Source organism: Centroberyx gerrardi, chromosome 20 (genome assembly GCF_048128805.1).
Source record: "Centroberyx gerrardi isolate f3 chromosome 20, fCenGer3.hap1.cur.20231027, whole genome shotgun sequence".
NCBI classification, from domain to species: Eukaryota; Metazoa; Chordata; class Actinopteri; order Beryciformes; family Berycidae; genus Centroberyx; species Centroberyx gerrardi.
This window is the reverse complement of record NC_136016.1, coordinates 9846596-9859229: the sequence shown is the minus strand read 5'-3', so window position 1 is coordinate 9859229 and position 12634 is coordinate 9846596. Positions and strand designations below refer to the sequence as shown.

Sequence of the window (12634 nt, the reverse complement as noted above, 5' to 3'; positions counted from 1 at the left end):
CCTAAATAGGTTTCACTCCAGAATGATTCATGTACATTTGATTCTATGATTCTATCCTCAAAACATAACTATTTTGTAAGCAAAAGTCTTAACGTAGCTCATAAGTTTTAATAGTTACTGATAATGTTCTTTACTTTCATGCATTTTAATTTCAGCAGTCATTTTGTAGGAGCAGATATCACTTGATATGATAATGATACTGTTCAAATATATAATAATAGTCCTCCTTTTTATCACATGTACTGTCTCTATCTATAATTATCTGTCTGTCAAAGGGAAATTGTATCTCAGCATTATATCATGGCATATAATCAAAAATCGAATCACGTGCATCCAATGTGTCAGAACTGAGAATTGTCCAATATCATCAGAAATGGTTGTCAATCATTTCAAACAGATGAGGATGACAGCTTGAGAAAAGGAATGTGCTGCACATGATGAATAAATGGAAACACCGAATGACGACCAAAGACAAACAGAGAGACATGAGGTGGTTCGTGAGTGTTTTATTGACTTATGACCGATGGCAAAGCAAACATACAGCACGTTCTATGAGTGACGATGGACATTACAACACATACAACATGAGAAACAACTCAAGAGACGACAGTTACAGTATGAACTGATCAAACTATGGGAAATTGAAAGCAAAACAGACAGTGATGTATGAAAATGCTATGAGAGTTCAGTGTCCCAGTATGGCCATTTGTCTTCTGCCTATTGTCAGTACTGAAGATGACACTAACTCCACACTCCTGCATCCTAATATCAGAGCTATGGTCTGTGTGATTTAGACTTCAATACATTCAGTCACAGAATTCAGTACCTCTGTTTAGCTTTCTAGTACTTCCACCTACATATCCAACACCGGCTTTAATACCAGGAAACTCAATTAAGATTGCACTTTTAGTATTGCACGTCTCTTTCCAAAACTGCCTGGGGGTGCGCAATGCAATAAGGTGCTACATTCACTTTTCCTCCCACATCAGCCGCTCTCCCTCCTCACACAGCAAGCAGTCAATCTTTGTTAGACCTTGCAGCAAAATTACTACTTCATCACTGTAGCACTAGTAAGTGGACATACTGTATGTCTTTGGTCATTTACCAACACTGCAGTGGTCAGCAGGGTTGGGGTTAATTCTCTTTCAGTTCATTCAGTTTGGGAAGTAGATCTTTCTTGAGGCATGTGAAGATGTGAAGATTTTGTTTCCACACATTGGAAATAGGTCTTTTTAATACTCTCACATGTTATCTTCTGGGTATTGATATGCATATGTATAGATATTGCATTACCAAACCAAATCAAAAAAGAAGTCACATGTCATCGTTAGCAAATGAACTACAGTTTCTATCCAAATGACTGAATCAAATGAATTTGCTAAAATTAAAGTGAACTGATCCCAACCTTGACTGTTAGTACGCAAAACCCACACATCATTTAACATTATGCAGCGGGTTCACTTCTTAGGCGGAGGAGGGGGTATCTCCTTGCCCTGCTTGCTGAGTTTGGTCATGACCTGTGTGATGTCGACGGGCCCGCTGGCGGCCAGCTTGGCCTTCTGCTCCTGCTCCTGCTGCCGCAGCGTGATGGGGCTCACGCTGGGCCGCCGCTTCCTCGCATTCTGCTCCAACTGGGTGCCACTGAGAGGAGGGGCGGAGAGACCGAGAGGGGAGGGGAGAGAGGTGAGAGACGGGGGGAAGAAAGACAAAGACAGAGAACCAGCAGAGAGAGGAGGAGGGAGAGAAAGGGAAGGCGCGAGGTAAGAAATGGAGAGTGATGGATGAGCTAGTTACAGGGAGCTACAGGGACGCTAATATCAGCCCATCGCAGATAGAGAGTCTGAGACAAAGATCGATGCATGAGATGAGGCCAGAGTGAACTTTTGCTCTCCAGACCCACTTGACTCTTAACTCGTCCTTTTGCTGCTAAAAAGCCTTTTCTTTTCTTTTTCTTAGAATGGTATTTCTGTCCTGTGCAATTGTTCTTTACCAGCCTGCTTGAGATTATAGACTTTTTCAACTGCTGCATTGTTTTTTTAATAAAAGCAATGCAATGATTAGTTAAATGCAAAAACATGTGAATTGTGAATTGACACCTACGTGAACTTGTGCTCCTCAGGACAGATGGCCTTCTTCAAGGTGTCCTTAAACACTGGGGACTTCATGTACCGGCCGTACGAGTCCTGTTAGGACAAATACACACACACACACACTTATCGCAAATCAGTCCCGACAAACATACCCAATCAGTCCTAGTATCTACACCATTACTGTGTGTAGTTACTGACCTTCTTCATGAGCATGTAGATGTGAGTCTGGGCGGCGTCCAGCACGTATCTGTGTGGGTGTTTCAGGCCCTTCACCGTCACTTCCATCGTCTTTCCGTCTATGTTGATCCAGCGGGGGGCGCCACGTGCCAGGAACGTCCTGGGATCAGGAGGGTGAGGGAAACACAGAAAAACACTGCAACACCACTGTGCACAAAGTGACTCCAAGTAGCTGCTGAGGAGCATCAATAACACTGTTTACATAATGTTTCTCCTGTATTCACTGAGCAGTGCTGGGCTGTATGGCAAGAACATTCCCACCGCTGCTTAAAAAACATGAAATATTTTGGTGCTACAACCTGCAGTAGAGCCCAGACTTGGACCTAAACTGTGAAGCCAAACTATTACTAACTTATTCCCAAACTCTACTGCCACAGAAAGTCATGGTAGAAACACTGATATATTCTACACAGAGGTAAAATAAAGACATTACTTGTAGATATGCTGGGCTTTCTCTTTCATAGTCTCTGCAGTGCCCCACTTCAGATCCTCACACCCCTCCCAGAACGCCAGGTTCTCACCTAATAGAGGTTCAGAAGAGAAGAGAAGAGAAGAGAAGAGAAGAGAAGAGAAGAGGAGAGAAGAGAAGAGAAGAGAAGAGGAGAGGAGAGAAGAGGAGAGGAGAGGAGAGGAGAGAAGAGAAGAGAAGAGAAGAGAAGAGAAGAGAAGAGAAGAGAAGAGAAGAGAAGAGAAGAAAAGAGAAGAGAAGAGAAGAGAAGAGAAGAGAAGAAAAGAGAAGAGAAGAGAATTTTAGATCATATATCAATACAATCAAGTGTGAAAGGACTTTGTATATAGGAGGAACAACCTGTTATCATACTAGTACTCATGACACAAAGTTGTTGTTTTTTTTACTTTTTTACTTTTTTACTTTTACTTTCATTGTATTCCTTCTTTTAGATGGTGTTTTCTATTTTTCCTTCATCTCATATGATTTTTTACTGACTTTGTAAACTCAATTTTTTTTTGTTGTAAAGCACTTTGTAACTCGGTTTTGAAAAGTGCTATATAAATAACGTTTATTATTATTAAAGTATTAATAAAGGTACATCATTCACCTTCTATGACTTCTAAATGCCTCCCCAAAAATGAATCAACATTGCAGCAAGCTTTAAGTAACACTTCTACAGTCAGTGCTGCTGTGTTCTTACTGGTTTTGTGACTGATCTAATAAAAACGACTACAACGCACCGCTGAACTCTTTCTTCAGGAAGAGTCGGAAGTCATCTCGTCCTCGAGGGTCTGAGAGCAGCTCTCCAAAGCTGAAGGTCCACCTCTCCACACGCATCTTAGTTGGGATTTCCACACTGGAGCACACACACACGCACACGCACGCACACACACACACACACACACACACACACACACACACACGCACACACACACACACACACACAAACAAATAAAAAGTTTTGTTCCAAAATGAGACATCCATTTCAAAAAATGACACCCACTCTCCCATATTGATGGCTGGCATGAAAGTTTAGCACATTATAGGTTAATATTGAAGTCATCTTAAGACATTTGCTTATAAAATAGTTGGGGGGGGTTTTCATGGACAGAGTCATCTGTTTTTCAAATATTGTCTGATGAATTTCAGGTAGCAAATTGTTTCCAAAATGCATATACAGCAATTATGAGGGTTTTTTTCAGCATTCAATTAAATCACCAATACTTCAGTTTACTGTTACTATTAGATGAATGATATATCCTCCTGTGAGGGCTCGCTGCCGGCTGGACTCACTTGGCCGTGTTCAAGCTCCAGTAGGAGACATCATCAGTGACCCAGGGGTTGCTGGGAAGACACTGGGCAAGGAAGGGGTCATGGCTCTTATAGGTGGTGGTGTACTTCACCAGCCTGCAAGGGAGCGGGGAAGAAATGACTGTCGTTACACAAGAGGAGAGGGAACTTCAGGACTTCAGTCTCTGATACAGCAGAGCTATGGAGACTCCTGTCCTCCATACCATTTCTAAAAGTATATATACAAATGCATGCATCAATACAGTCAGGTGCACATTATTCACATGGTTGGCATTATAGAAATCCCCCACCTACTGAGAATATAGAATTGATTATGTATTTTAACACAAACCTCATTCCTTGCACACTCTGGTGGCTGAGTAGTGAACTTTATATCATTTTACACTAATCCACCTTAAAAAACTGCGGCAGGCTGATAACATTTCCATCTCAGGTCACACTATCTGTATCGGTTTTACTCATCTTATCTCACGTACGCATGACTTTCACCTGTCCTACATGTGTGTGCAGGTCAGTGGAGATACAGTAAAGGTTTTTGCATGGATGCTATTTTGAGAGACCGGACTGGCCCAGATATAGTTGGATAGGAAAACTGATGGGCTGGCTTACGCTCCAATGGACACAGATGACTTCACCCTGGGCCTCATGATGGACTGCTGGGTAAAGATCATCTACAGGAAGCAGAGGAGAGATAACAGACATAAAAATGTCAGGAAAAATAGATCAATTTCTATGGATCGTTGCTAATGGCTAACACACGGCTATGGGTTCAGTTGAAAGAGTGTAATGGAAAACACGTTGGGTAAATCATTATGAGTGGATTGTAAAATCTCATAGCATACAGACTTACGATTCTCTCGAAGAAGTCAGGCGTTTTCGTCTGGGGAAGAAAATGTTAGATTATAGATTATGTGTCATATAGATTAAACATATATGTTTGAGGTCTACAGAAATTAAGTGGAATATTGTGCTGTGTGTGTGTGTGTGTGTGTGTGTGTGTGTGTGTTCTTGACCAGTTTTAAAAGTCTGGGCATTATGGGGAAAAGCCTGCAGAGAAAGACAGAGGAGAAGAGAAGAGAAGAGAAGAGAAGAGAAGAGAAGAGAAGAGAAGAGAAGAGAAGAGAAGAGAAGAGAAGAGAAGAGAAGAGAAGAGAGCAACAGAAGATAAATAAATCAGAAGAGAATGTCACAACACCCTCCATTCACACTTATCCATGAATAGATCCGTTTCAGTGAATCTATCAGTTGAACTCAGCAAGAGGAAAGTGAGAGTAAGTATCCTATAACTCCACCTGGATCTGTGGATTAAAGCCTCTTATTAAATATAAGCTGATTGACTGGAGTCATGCCCATAGAGGTCATGCCTCTCTCTCTCTCGCTCTCTCTCTCTCTCTAACTCATATAAGATATGCATGTGCAAATGAACAAGCACACACACACACACACACACACACACACACAGAAACACAGGGACTCACCTGTTACCTCGTCTGCATTAGGATCTATAAGTCGATCTAGTCCATAGTCCATGGCACTGACTGTCCCTGGCTACACACACACACACACACACACACAAACAAAAAGATACACAGAAAGTCTGTTTACCAAAAGGCCTTTGTCATTAAAGCAGATGGCTGTTTTATAATGCTAATCATAAATTGCTAATTTGTCACACATTTCCTGGCCATATGGGACAACAAGAGGCCTGTCAGCAGTCATAAGATCTCATGTTTGTCTGTGATTTTGAGAATTGACTATGATGCAGACAAGTGACACTTAGATCCGTTTGTTCATTTGCAGCAGGGCCTTGAAAAAGGAGAAAAGGAGAACATAAGGAGAAGAGGAGAAACCTTCAGTGAAGTGGAACCATGTTTACAGGTACACAGGATCTGATCTTTCCATAAACAGGAATACAAGTTTAGGTAGAAACCTGACTTGGATGTTTGAGTCTTGGCATGTTCCTGGAGTTATCAAGTGGCCATAAGTGCATCTTACTTCATGAAAAAAAAAAAAAAAAAACATTTGTAATAGGCGAAAACCATGTCTTCCTTTTCTTTTTGATGACATGAGCTACTGGCATGTCGCTGTACACTGGCATGCACGACTGAGGATTCATAAAACTTCTTAAGGACTTTTTTTTTTTTTAATTGATAATTATTTACTTTCTTTTTTAACTTTCTGTTTTGTTTCCTAAGAAAAAAAACCATAAACAAACATAAATAAATGGGATTCTTGAGAGCAAACTTCTGAAATTTGAATTTGAGTTAAGATAACCTTCCACTTGCCTTAAAATTGATGCAGGGAAAAAGTAAGCCTCTAAATTATTAATTTAAACACACATTTTAGACAATTAAATAGTTATTTTAAAGTATTAATAGTTTTACTTTACTATTATTATCAAGTGGGTTTATTCTCCATCTTATTTTACATCAATTATGGCATTCTATCCCTGTTTTTATGCTCATTCTATGTCTATTTTCACGTGCAGTCTATGTATTCTATTCTCATCTTTATCTTATTTTCACTATTATTATCAAGTTTTATGTGAAGCACTTGGTGCATGTAATTTCTTTGTTGTAAAGCACTTTGAGCTGCATTTCTTGTATGAAAGGTGCTATACAAATAAAGTTTATTAGTATTATTATTATTATTATTATTATTATTATTATTACTTACTGTATCTTACATTTTAAGTGTTTATTGTTATGCTTAGTAAGTTAGCTATTAGACTGCTGGTTGGCTTGCATTAGCTGATGCTGTTTATACCACTAACATTTTCTTTGCATTAATGTCTTCAAACATGTTGTTTTAAATGACTGAAAATACATATTCGGTCCTTTTATGCTTCTTACATCGCGGTTCTAGACAGGCCCTATTTGAGAAGTCAGTAAGTAAGATCCAGTCCAGTTTTATGTTCCATGTGTTCTGACAAGTTGTTACTTGAGAGAAGATGACAAGCGACAAACGGTGAGACTCAAACTCACGACGCCAGCAGCACGAGGCCCGCGGCCCGAACCACTGCTCCACGTTGTGAAATATTAATCAGCCGTGCCCTTTTCCTCTGACTGGACATGTAATGCTAATGAGGCATCATGGGTAGAAATAATGAGGTGTCCTGGGAAGTGTACAGGTGGGGTGTTTCATTCAATACAAAAGTACAGAGGCTATTTTCAGACTTCTCTGTCTGCTGGCAATCCATTGATATCTGCATGAAGCTGTATCCTGTGTTTAACGTACAAGTCTGACAACAGTCTGTGTGTGTGTGTGCATGTGTGTGTGTGTGTGCGTGTGTGCTCTCACCGGAGGTTTGTGAACCACCCAGTAGGCTCTCTCCTGGCAGTCAAACACCACACGATCCGGTTTCTTCCTCTCCTTGCCCGCCCTAGAATCAAACACACACACACACACACACACAACACATACACATAGAATTGCAACATATTCTTGAGCCTAAATTGAGTGATGTGATGTTACTGAGTTGTTTCTCTCACACCTACCTGTACTGTTCTTTAGCCTGCATCACTATGAAATCCCATTTATGGTTCATCCACTTGTGAATACGGTTATACTGCTCCTGACAACATAAAGCAACACCTTGTTACAGGCCAGACAATTTAGTATTATGTTTGAGTCTCTCTCTCTCTCTCTCTCTCTCTCTCTCTCTCTCTCTCTCTCTCTCTCTCTCTCTCTCTCTCTCTCTCTCTCTCGCTCTCTCTCTCTCTCTCTCTCTCACCTGCTCGTACAGCTCCAGGATCCCTTTTTTGCGTATGTTTCTCTTCGCCAGGTAGATTGCTTCAATAAAACAGTAACATCATATTGAGAGGGTGTAAACTGCAAACTGAGTGCTGATGACACAACATGGGATAGAAAATGTGTACAATCCCAGTCAAACTCACCATAATCTGTATCCTCAACAGGCCACTGCTGTGCAGGCCAGAAATACGGCGTCTGGGAAAGGACAAAGGACAGAATAAACAGCCAGTCAAAGGTGTTTTTCTGTGGGAGTTAGTTTCGATTGGATTTATTTTCTTATAGTCCGGGACCAAAATTGGGTATATTTCTTTGTTGCTCTGGGAAACAGACAGCCCATTTCAGGTCCCTGTCCATGGTTTAATAAACACTAGTTTGATTTGAATTTCACATCAGGAAATAAAGATGTGGAAAAAGTACATACTATTTGTCCTTGAATCTGCCTGTTTTCACCCTCTCATGTTAAACTCTCTTATGTTAAAACGTGATGTTATATTTGCATGTTTGAGCTGGTTGGCACAGCAATCATTCAGAAATGAAAGAGGCAAACCTCAGACGACCTCGACTCTTCAAAGAAGCTAAAAGGATGAAGTCAAGTGGGTCAAGCATTGCCTCATTCCCCATTTGCAAGATACAGGACTAGCTGGATAAATACAAGAGGAGTGAGTGAACATGTATCAGCTCTACTGAGTCGCCCTTCAGCAAGACACTTAACCACAGAGGAAGACTGTGACTGAACTGAGCACCTTCCACATGGGACGAGTGTGGAGGAAGGTGCAGATGAAAATCAGAGGTGGAAAGTAACTAATGCATTTACTCAAGTACTGCACTTCAGTACAATTTTGAGGTTCTGGCACTTTACTTGAGTATTTCCATTTTGTGAGACTTTATATTTTTCCTCCACTACATTTATTCGATGGCTATAGTTACTAGTTACTTTGCAGAATATGGTTTTACGTGCAAAACATACGATAAGCTCATAAAATATGATGCATTGTTTAAAAAATACCCAACAGTATATGGAGTAGTCAGACCTACAACATTCAAATATTTCTTACAGGTTAATGCATCAATAATTTAACACTCTGAAAAGGACTGTTCTTCAGAATGAGTACTTTTAGTTTTGATACTTAAGTACATTTTACTGCTAACTCTTTTATACTTTTACTTAAGTAAAATTTTGAATGCAGGACTTTTACTTTTAATGGAGTATTTTTCCATTGTGGTATTGCTAGAATTTGAGTACTTTTTCCACCACTGTGCAAAAAATGCAAGTGAGCTGAAATGTGAAAATGTTTTGAAATGGGTTGTGTTTACCTGGAAACGGTAGAGCGATGCATCTGGTTTGATGACTAAGCGTTTGTGGTCTTGTAGAGCGTAGATGTATCCGAACGCCACCAGCATAGTACCAAAACTCCTCGCCTCTGAAGGGAAAACAGTCATTTCAACAGTGATTTCCATTTGAATTAAAGGTTCATGTGGAACTTTATGGCTTAAGCAAGTTTCATGATCTTAGGGAACATAAAACCCATTCAAGCAGATTGTGCAATAAACAGATTTCTTAATTCATGAAACGCTTTTGGAAAAACAAGGCTTCCATCCGACATAATGACGCACTGTACAGTATGTGTCATGCACAATATGTATGCATGGACGGCCATCTGCTGCCTCATCTCTCACCTTGTGCGTCTATGTTGAATCTGTCTGCTAACCATGCAACTATGTCTTCACCTGAGGAGAAAGGAGGCAAGCAGTCAGTCTGAGGTACAGAAGTATCTGAGGTTTCTATGAAAGCAATGATACACAAGACATGATCGGATCTGACAGGAAAAAAAGAAACAAGTGATCTACGTGTGTGTGTGTGAGTGCCTCTAAATGCCAGACCCCTCTCTGATATGGCACTACTGGCTGTGTCAATAGTCTGTGAGTCTCTCTAGCTAATGGGGGGAGGCAGATGGAAGGAGAGGGAGGAGGAGAGGAGGAGAGAGGAAGCACAGCAAGAAAATAGAGGAAAGAGGGAGAAGAAGATGTTTACGAGGAGAGGAGAGGAGAGGAGAGGAGAATTACTCATCCCACTCCTCCTGTATAAACCACAGAGATAAACAGCTGCTTCCGCTTACTTTCATTCATTTTGTAAGCGGCTGGTTTTACCAAACACACATGACGTAGGAGTCCGGGTTCCCTCTCCCTCTCCTCCTCTCTTCTCCTCCTCCGCCTCTCTCTCTTTCTCTCTCTCTCCTCTCGTTTCTATCTCTGCTTCTCGCTCTCTTCCTCTCGCTCCCTCCTCTCACCCGCTCAATCATCCTCCTCCTTCGCCTCCTACTTTTTCCCTCTCTCTGACACCGAGACCATGGGGGTTGTCATGGAGATGGGATCTGTAGCTCTTGAGTTTGATACCACAGCTCCAGTATCCTCCAGTGAGACTATGCAGGCACTCTCTGAATAACATCAAGTGTGTATAGTACGTGCATTTGTGTGTGTGTGTGTGTGTGTGTGCCCTCCTCTCACCCGTAATAGCGTGGGGTATAGTTGTGATAACCAATCTCTGAGGCTGTGACTTAACTCCGGTTTTAGGATCCTGCATCTCCAGCAGCACCGCCTCCGCCTAAGAAAAAGAAAAAAAAAAACAGGAATACGAAGGGGTGAGAAGAGGTTACCACGACAACTGGCTGGTTGTGGGGGGCCACGGGTCACCATGACAACGGGTTGCTTGGACAACAGGTTGGTGGAGGCCGTCTTGATGGAGGGCAAGACGGGGCACGCACATCGCCGGAGGATAAAATGCAGGTTATATGGAGAAATGGAAAGCTGACTGTGGAATCTGATCCAAGATGATGATGATGATGATGATGATGATGATGATGATGATGATGATGATGGACTGACCTTACCCTTACACTTTACTCTATGTATTGACAGGTTTGGATAATTTGCATCTAATTGCATATTATTGTCTTTTTTATCTTACATCTATGAGACAAACTGTGTTCAGTCACTCTTTACCATTCCAAAAACTGCTGAGAAGTCAAACTGCAAGTCTGAATCTGAATGCAATGGTGTAGAAAATGCGGCCAGTTGATGAAAAGGTTCGGTTCATGCCCTGATCATGGCTGATGTGTGGCTTGTGTGGGAGGTTTGGCGGTGACTCATTGCCCTAAACAGTTTCTTGGTTATATCACGTCCTCCTAAGTAAGGTGTGTACTGGAAAGCATACACATGTGCAGGCTACTTGTGATCATCCAGGTCATTAATTCAATTCATTCTGCTGCACTCTTTATCCCGTGTGTGTGTGCGTGTGTGTGTGTGTGTGTGTGTGTGTGTGTGTGGCTGACTGACTCTCGGGTCTGTTTGAAGTGGCTTTGTGCTTTGAAGTCATCCTGGAGAGGCCCTCTAAGCCCCAGGCTGAGCTGGACCAAAGTGGGCTTTCATTGGGCTTCCAAAACACGAGGTGGTCCTGAAAATGAGTTCGCTGTGAGCATTCCCCCAGAGAGCAGGATCAATAGCCCGTCAATTCACTCAATCCAAAACGCAGATAGACACTGCAAATTGTTTGCTAATGAAAGAGCCTTCATTCTCAATTGCTTTGCAACGTGCCAGGCAGACTTCTCATGCCGAAAAGCTATTTTAATATTTGAATTTTGAGGGAAATCAGCTTCCCGACTCGAATGAATGGAAAGTGACTTGAATGTAGCTCTGTTCTAGACAGGTGGGGCCGTTGTTTTCCAATGCATTGTGCCTGGATTAGCTTGTTGCCAGTGGCTGGTTAGTGTAGATGGAGGCACTGATACTGATCCAGGCTTAATGCTTATTAAACTGAATGACCTTATCACTGTGGAGCAGTTGCAGCAGAATGCAGTCTAACGTTTTGTATGACAGCTGTACAGGGGGAAATCATCACTTCATTTTGATGCCATGTTGCTCAGTTACATGCATTTCTGAATGCTTTGTTGTTATTGCCCAATGTTGTTTTTTGTTGATTGTAATAAATCAGGTGACTAAAATTCAGGCTTGAATGCAAAACAGAGACAAAGGTTGCTCATGATCTGTTTGTTTTGTTGCAGTTTCCTCAAAGCATAAACCAAGGCAACCTGTGGGCTTCACACTATGTTGCTTTCCAACAAAATGTCTAGCCTGAGTATCTCAAGTCAGATAGACTACAGGCATCAGGAGAGCAGGATTTCTGTGAGGAACTATATAGAATACATGTTATTTTACTGGCTAATACAGTTTGTGAGAACAAATACCAATACAGACATGGGTTTTGGAGACAAACAGCCAATCTATACTGCATTGTGTTAGAGAATCCACATAGGAGTGAACTATATATAGATAGGTGCGTCTGCAGGTAGCCTATAGTCTATAAGCAGTGAGCAGGGTTATCACCATCAGCGATATAAAAGCACAGCCTACCTTCTTGAGACATGCCATCCGAGGCCGGTACCGCTGCCCGTGATCCCGGAGAGTGTTTCTAATTGTCATGGTGGTTAGTGCTTTCCACTCACACACGCACAACCGTACAGCCGCCTGTGTGCACTGTGTCGAGTGGGGATGCTGGAAGATAGATGCAACCAGGCAGCTCTCATAATCGATACAGATGCTGCCTTCACGTGCTCCTCGTAAGCTGCTACTTCCGAGCTCCAGAGTTCTAAATGCGACCTCCCCACATTCAGTGCGAAATAGACCAAATAACATTTTTTGGTGGCTGCTGTTTTATTTTATAAATCAAGCGGCATAGAGCAAATATGTGCTGCAGAGTCAGAATGAAGTGGAGAAAATGCACATCAAGCATGTGACT

General features: G+C 41.7%; 1 protein-coding gene across 1 annotated transcript; it reads right to left on the bottom strand.

Annotated features, from left to right (window-relative positions):
- Nucleotides 1-1405: 1405 nt before the first annotated feature.
- Nucleotides 1406-12318, bottom strand: LOC139912804 (regulator of G-protein signaling 9-like). Its single transcript, XM_071900718.2, has 17 exons — nucleotides 12250-12318; nucleotides 10348-10444; nucleotides 9520-9570; nucleotides 9157-9263; nucleotides 7986-8037; nucleotides 7823-7881; nucleotides 7587-7663; nucleotides 7390-7471; nucleotides 5575-5637; nucleotides 4940-4969; nucleotides 4699-4760; nucleotides 4072-4185; nucleotides 3519-3634; nucleotides 2761-2848; nucleotides 2289-2427; nucleotides 2101-2183; nucleotides 1406-1641 (listed from the first exon to the last, which is right to left on the bottom strand). The coding sequence occupies exons 1-17, from the start codon at nucleotides 12316-12318 to the stop codon at nucleotides 1458-1460; spliced, it is 1473 nt and encodes a 490-aa protein (XP_071756819.1). The 3' UTR covers nucleotides 1406-1457.
- Between the last annotated feature and the right edge of the window lie 316 nt (nucleotides 12319-12634).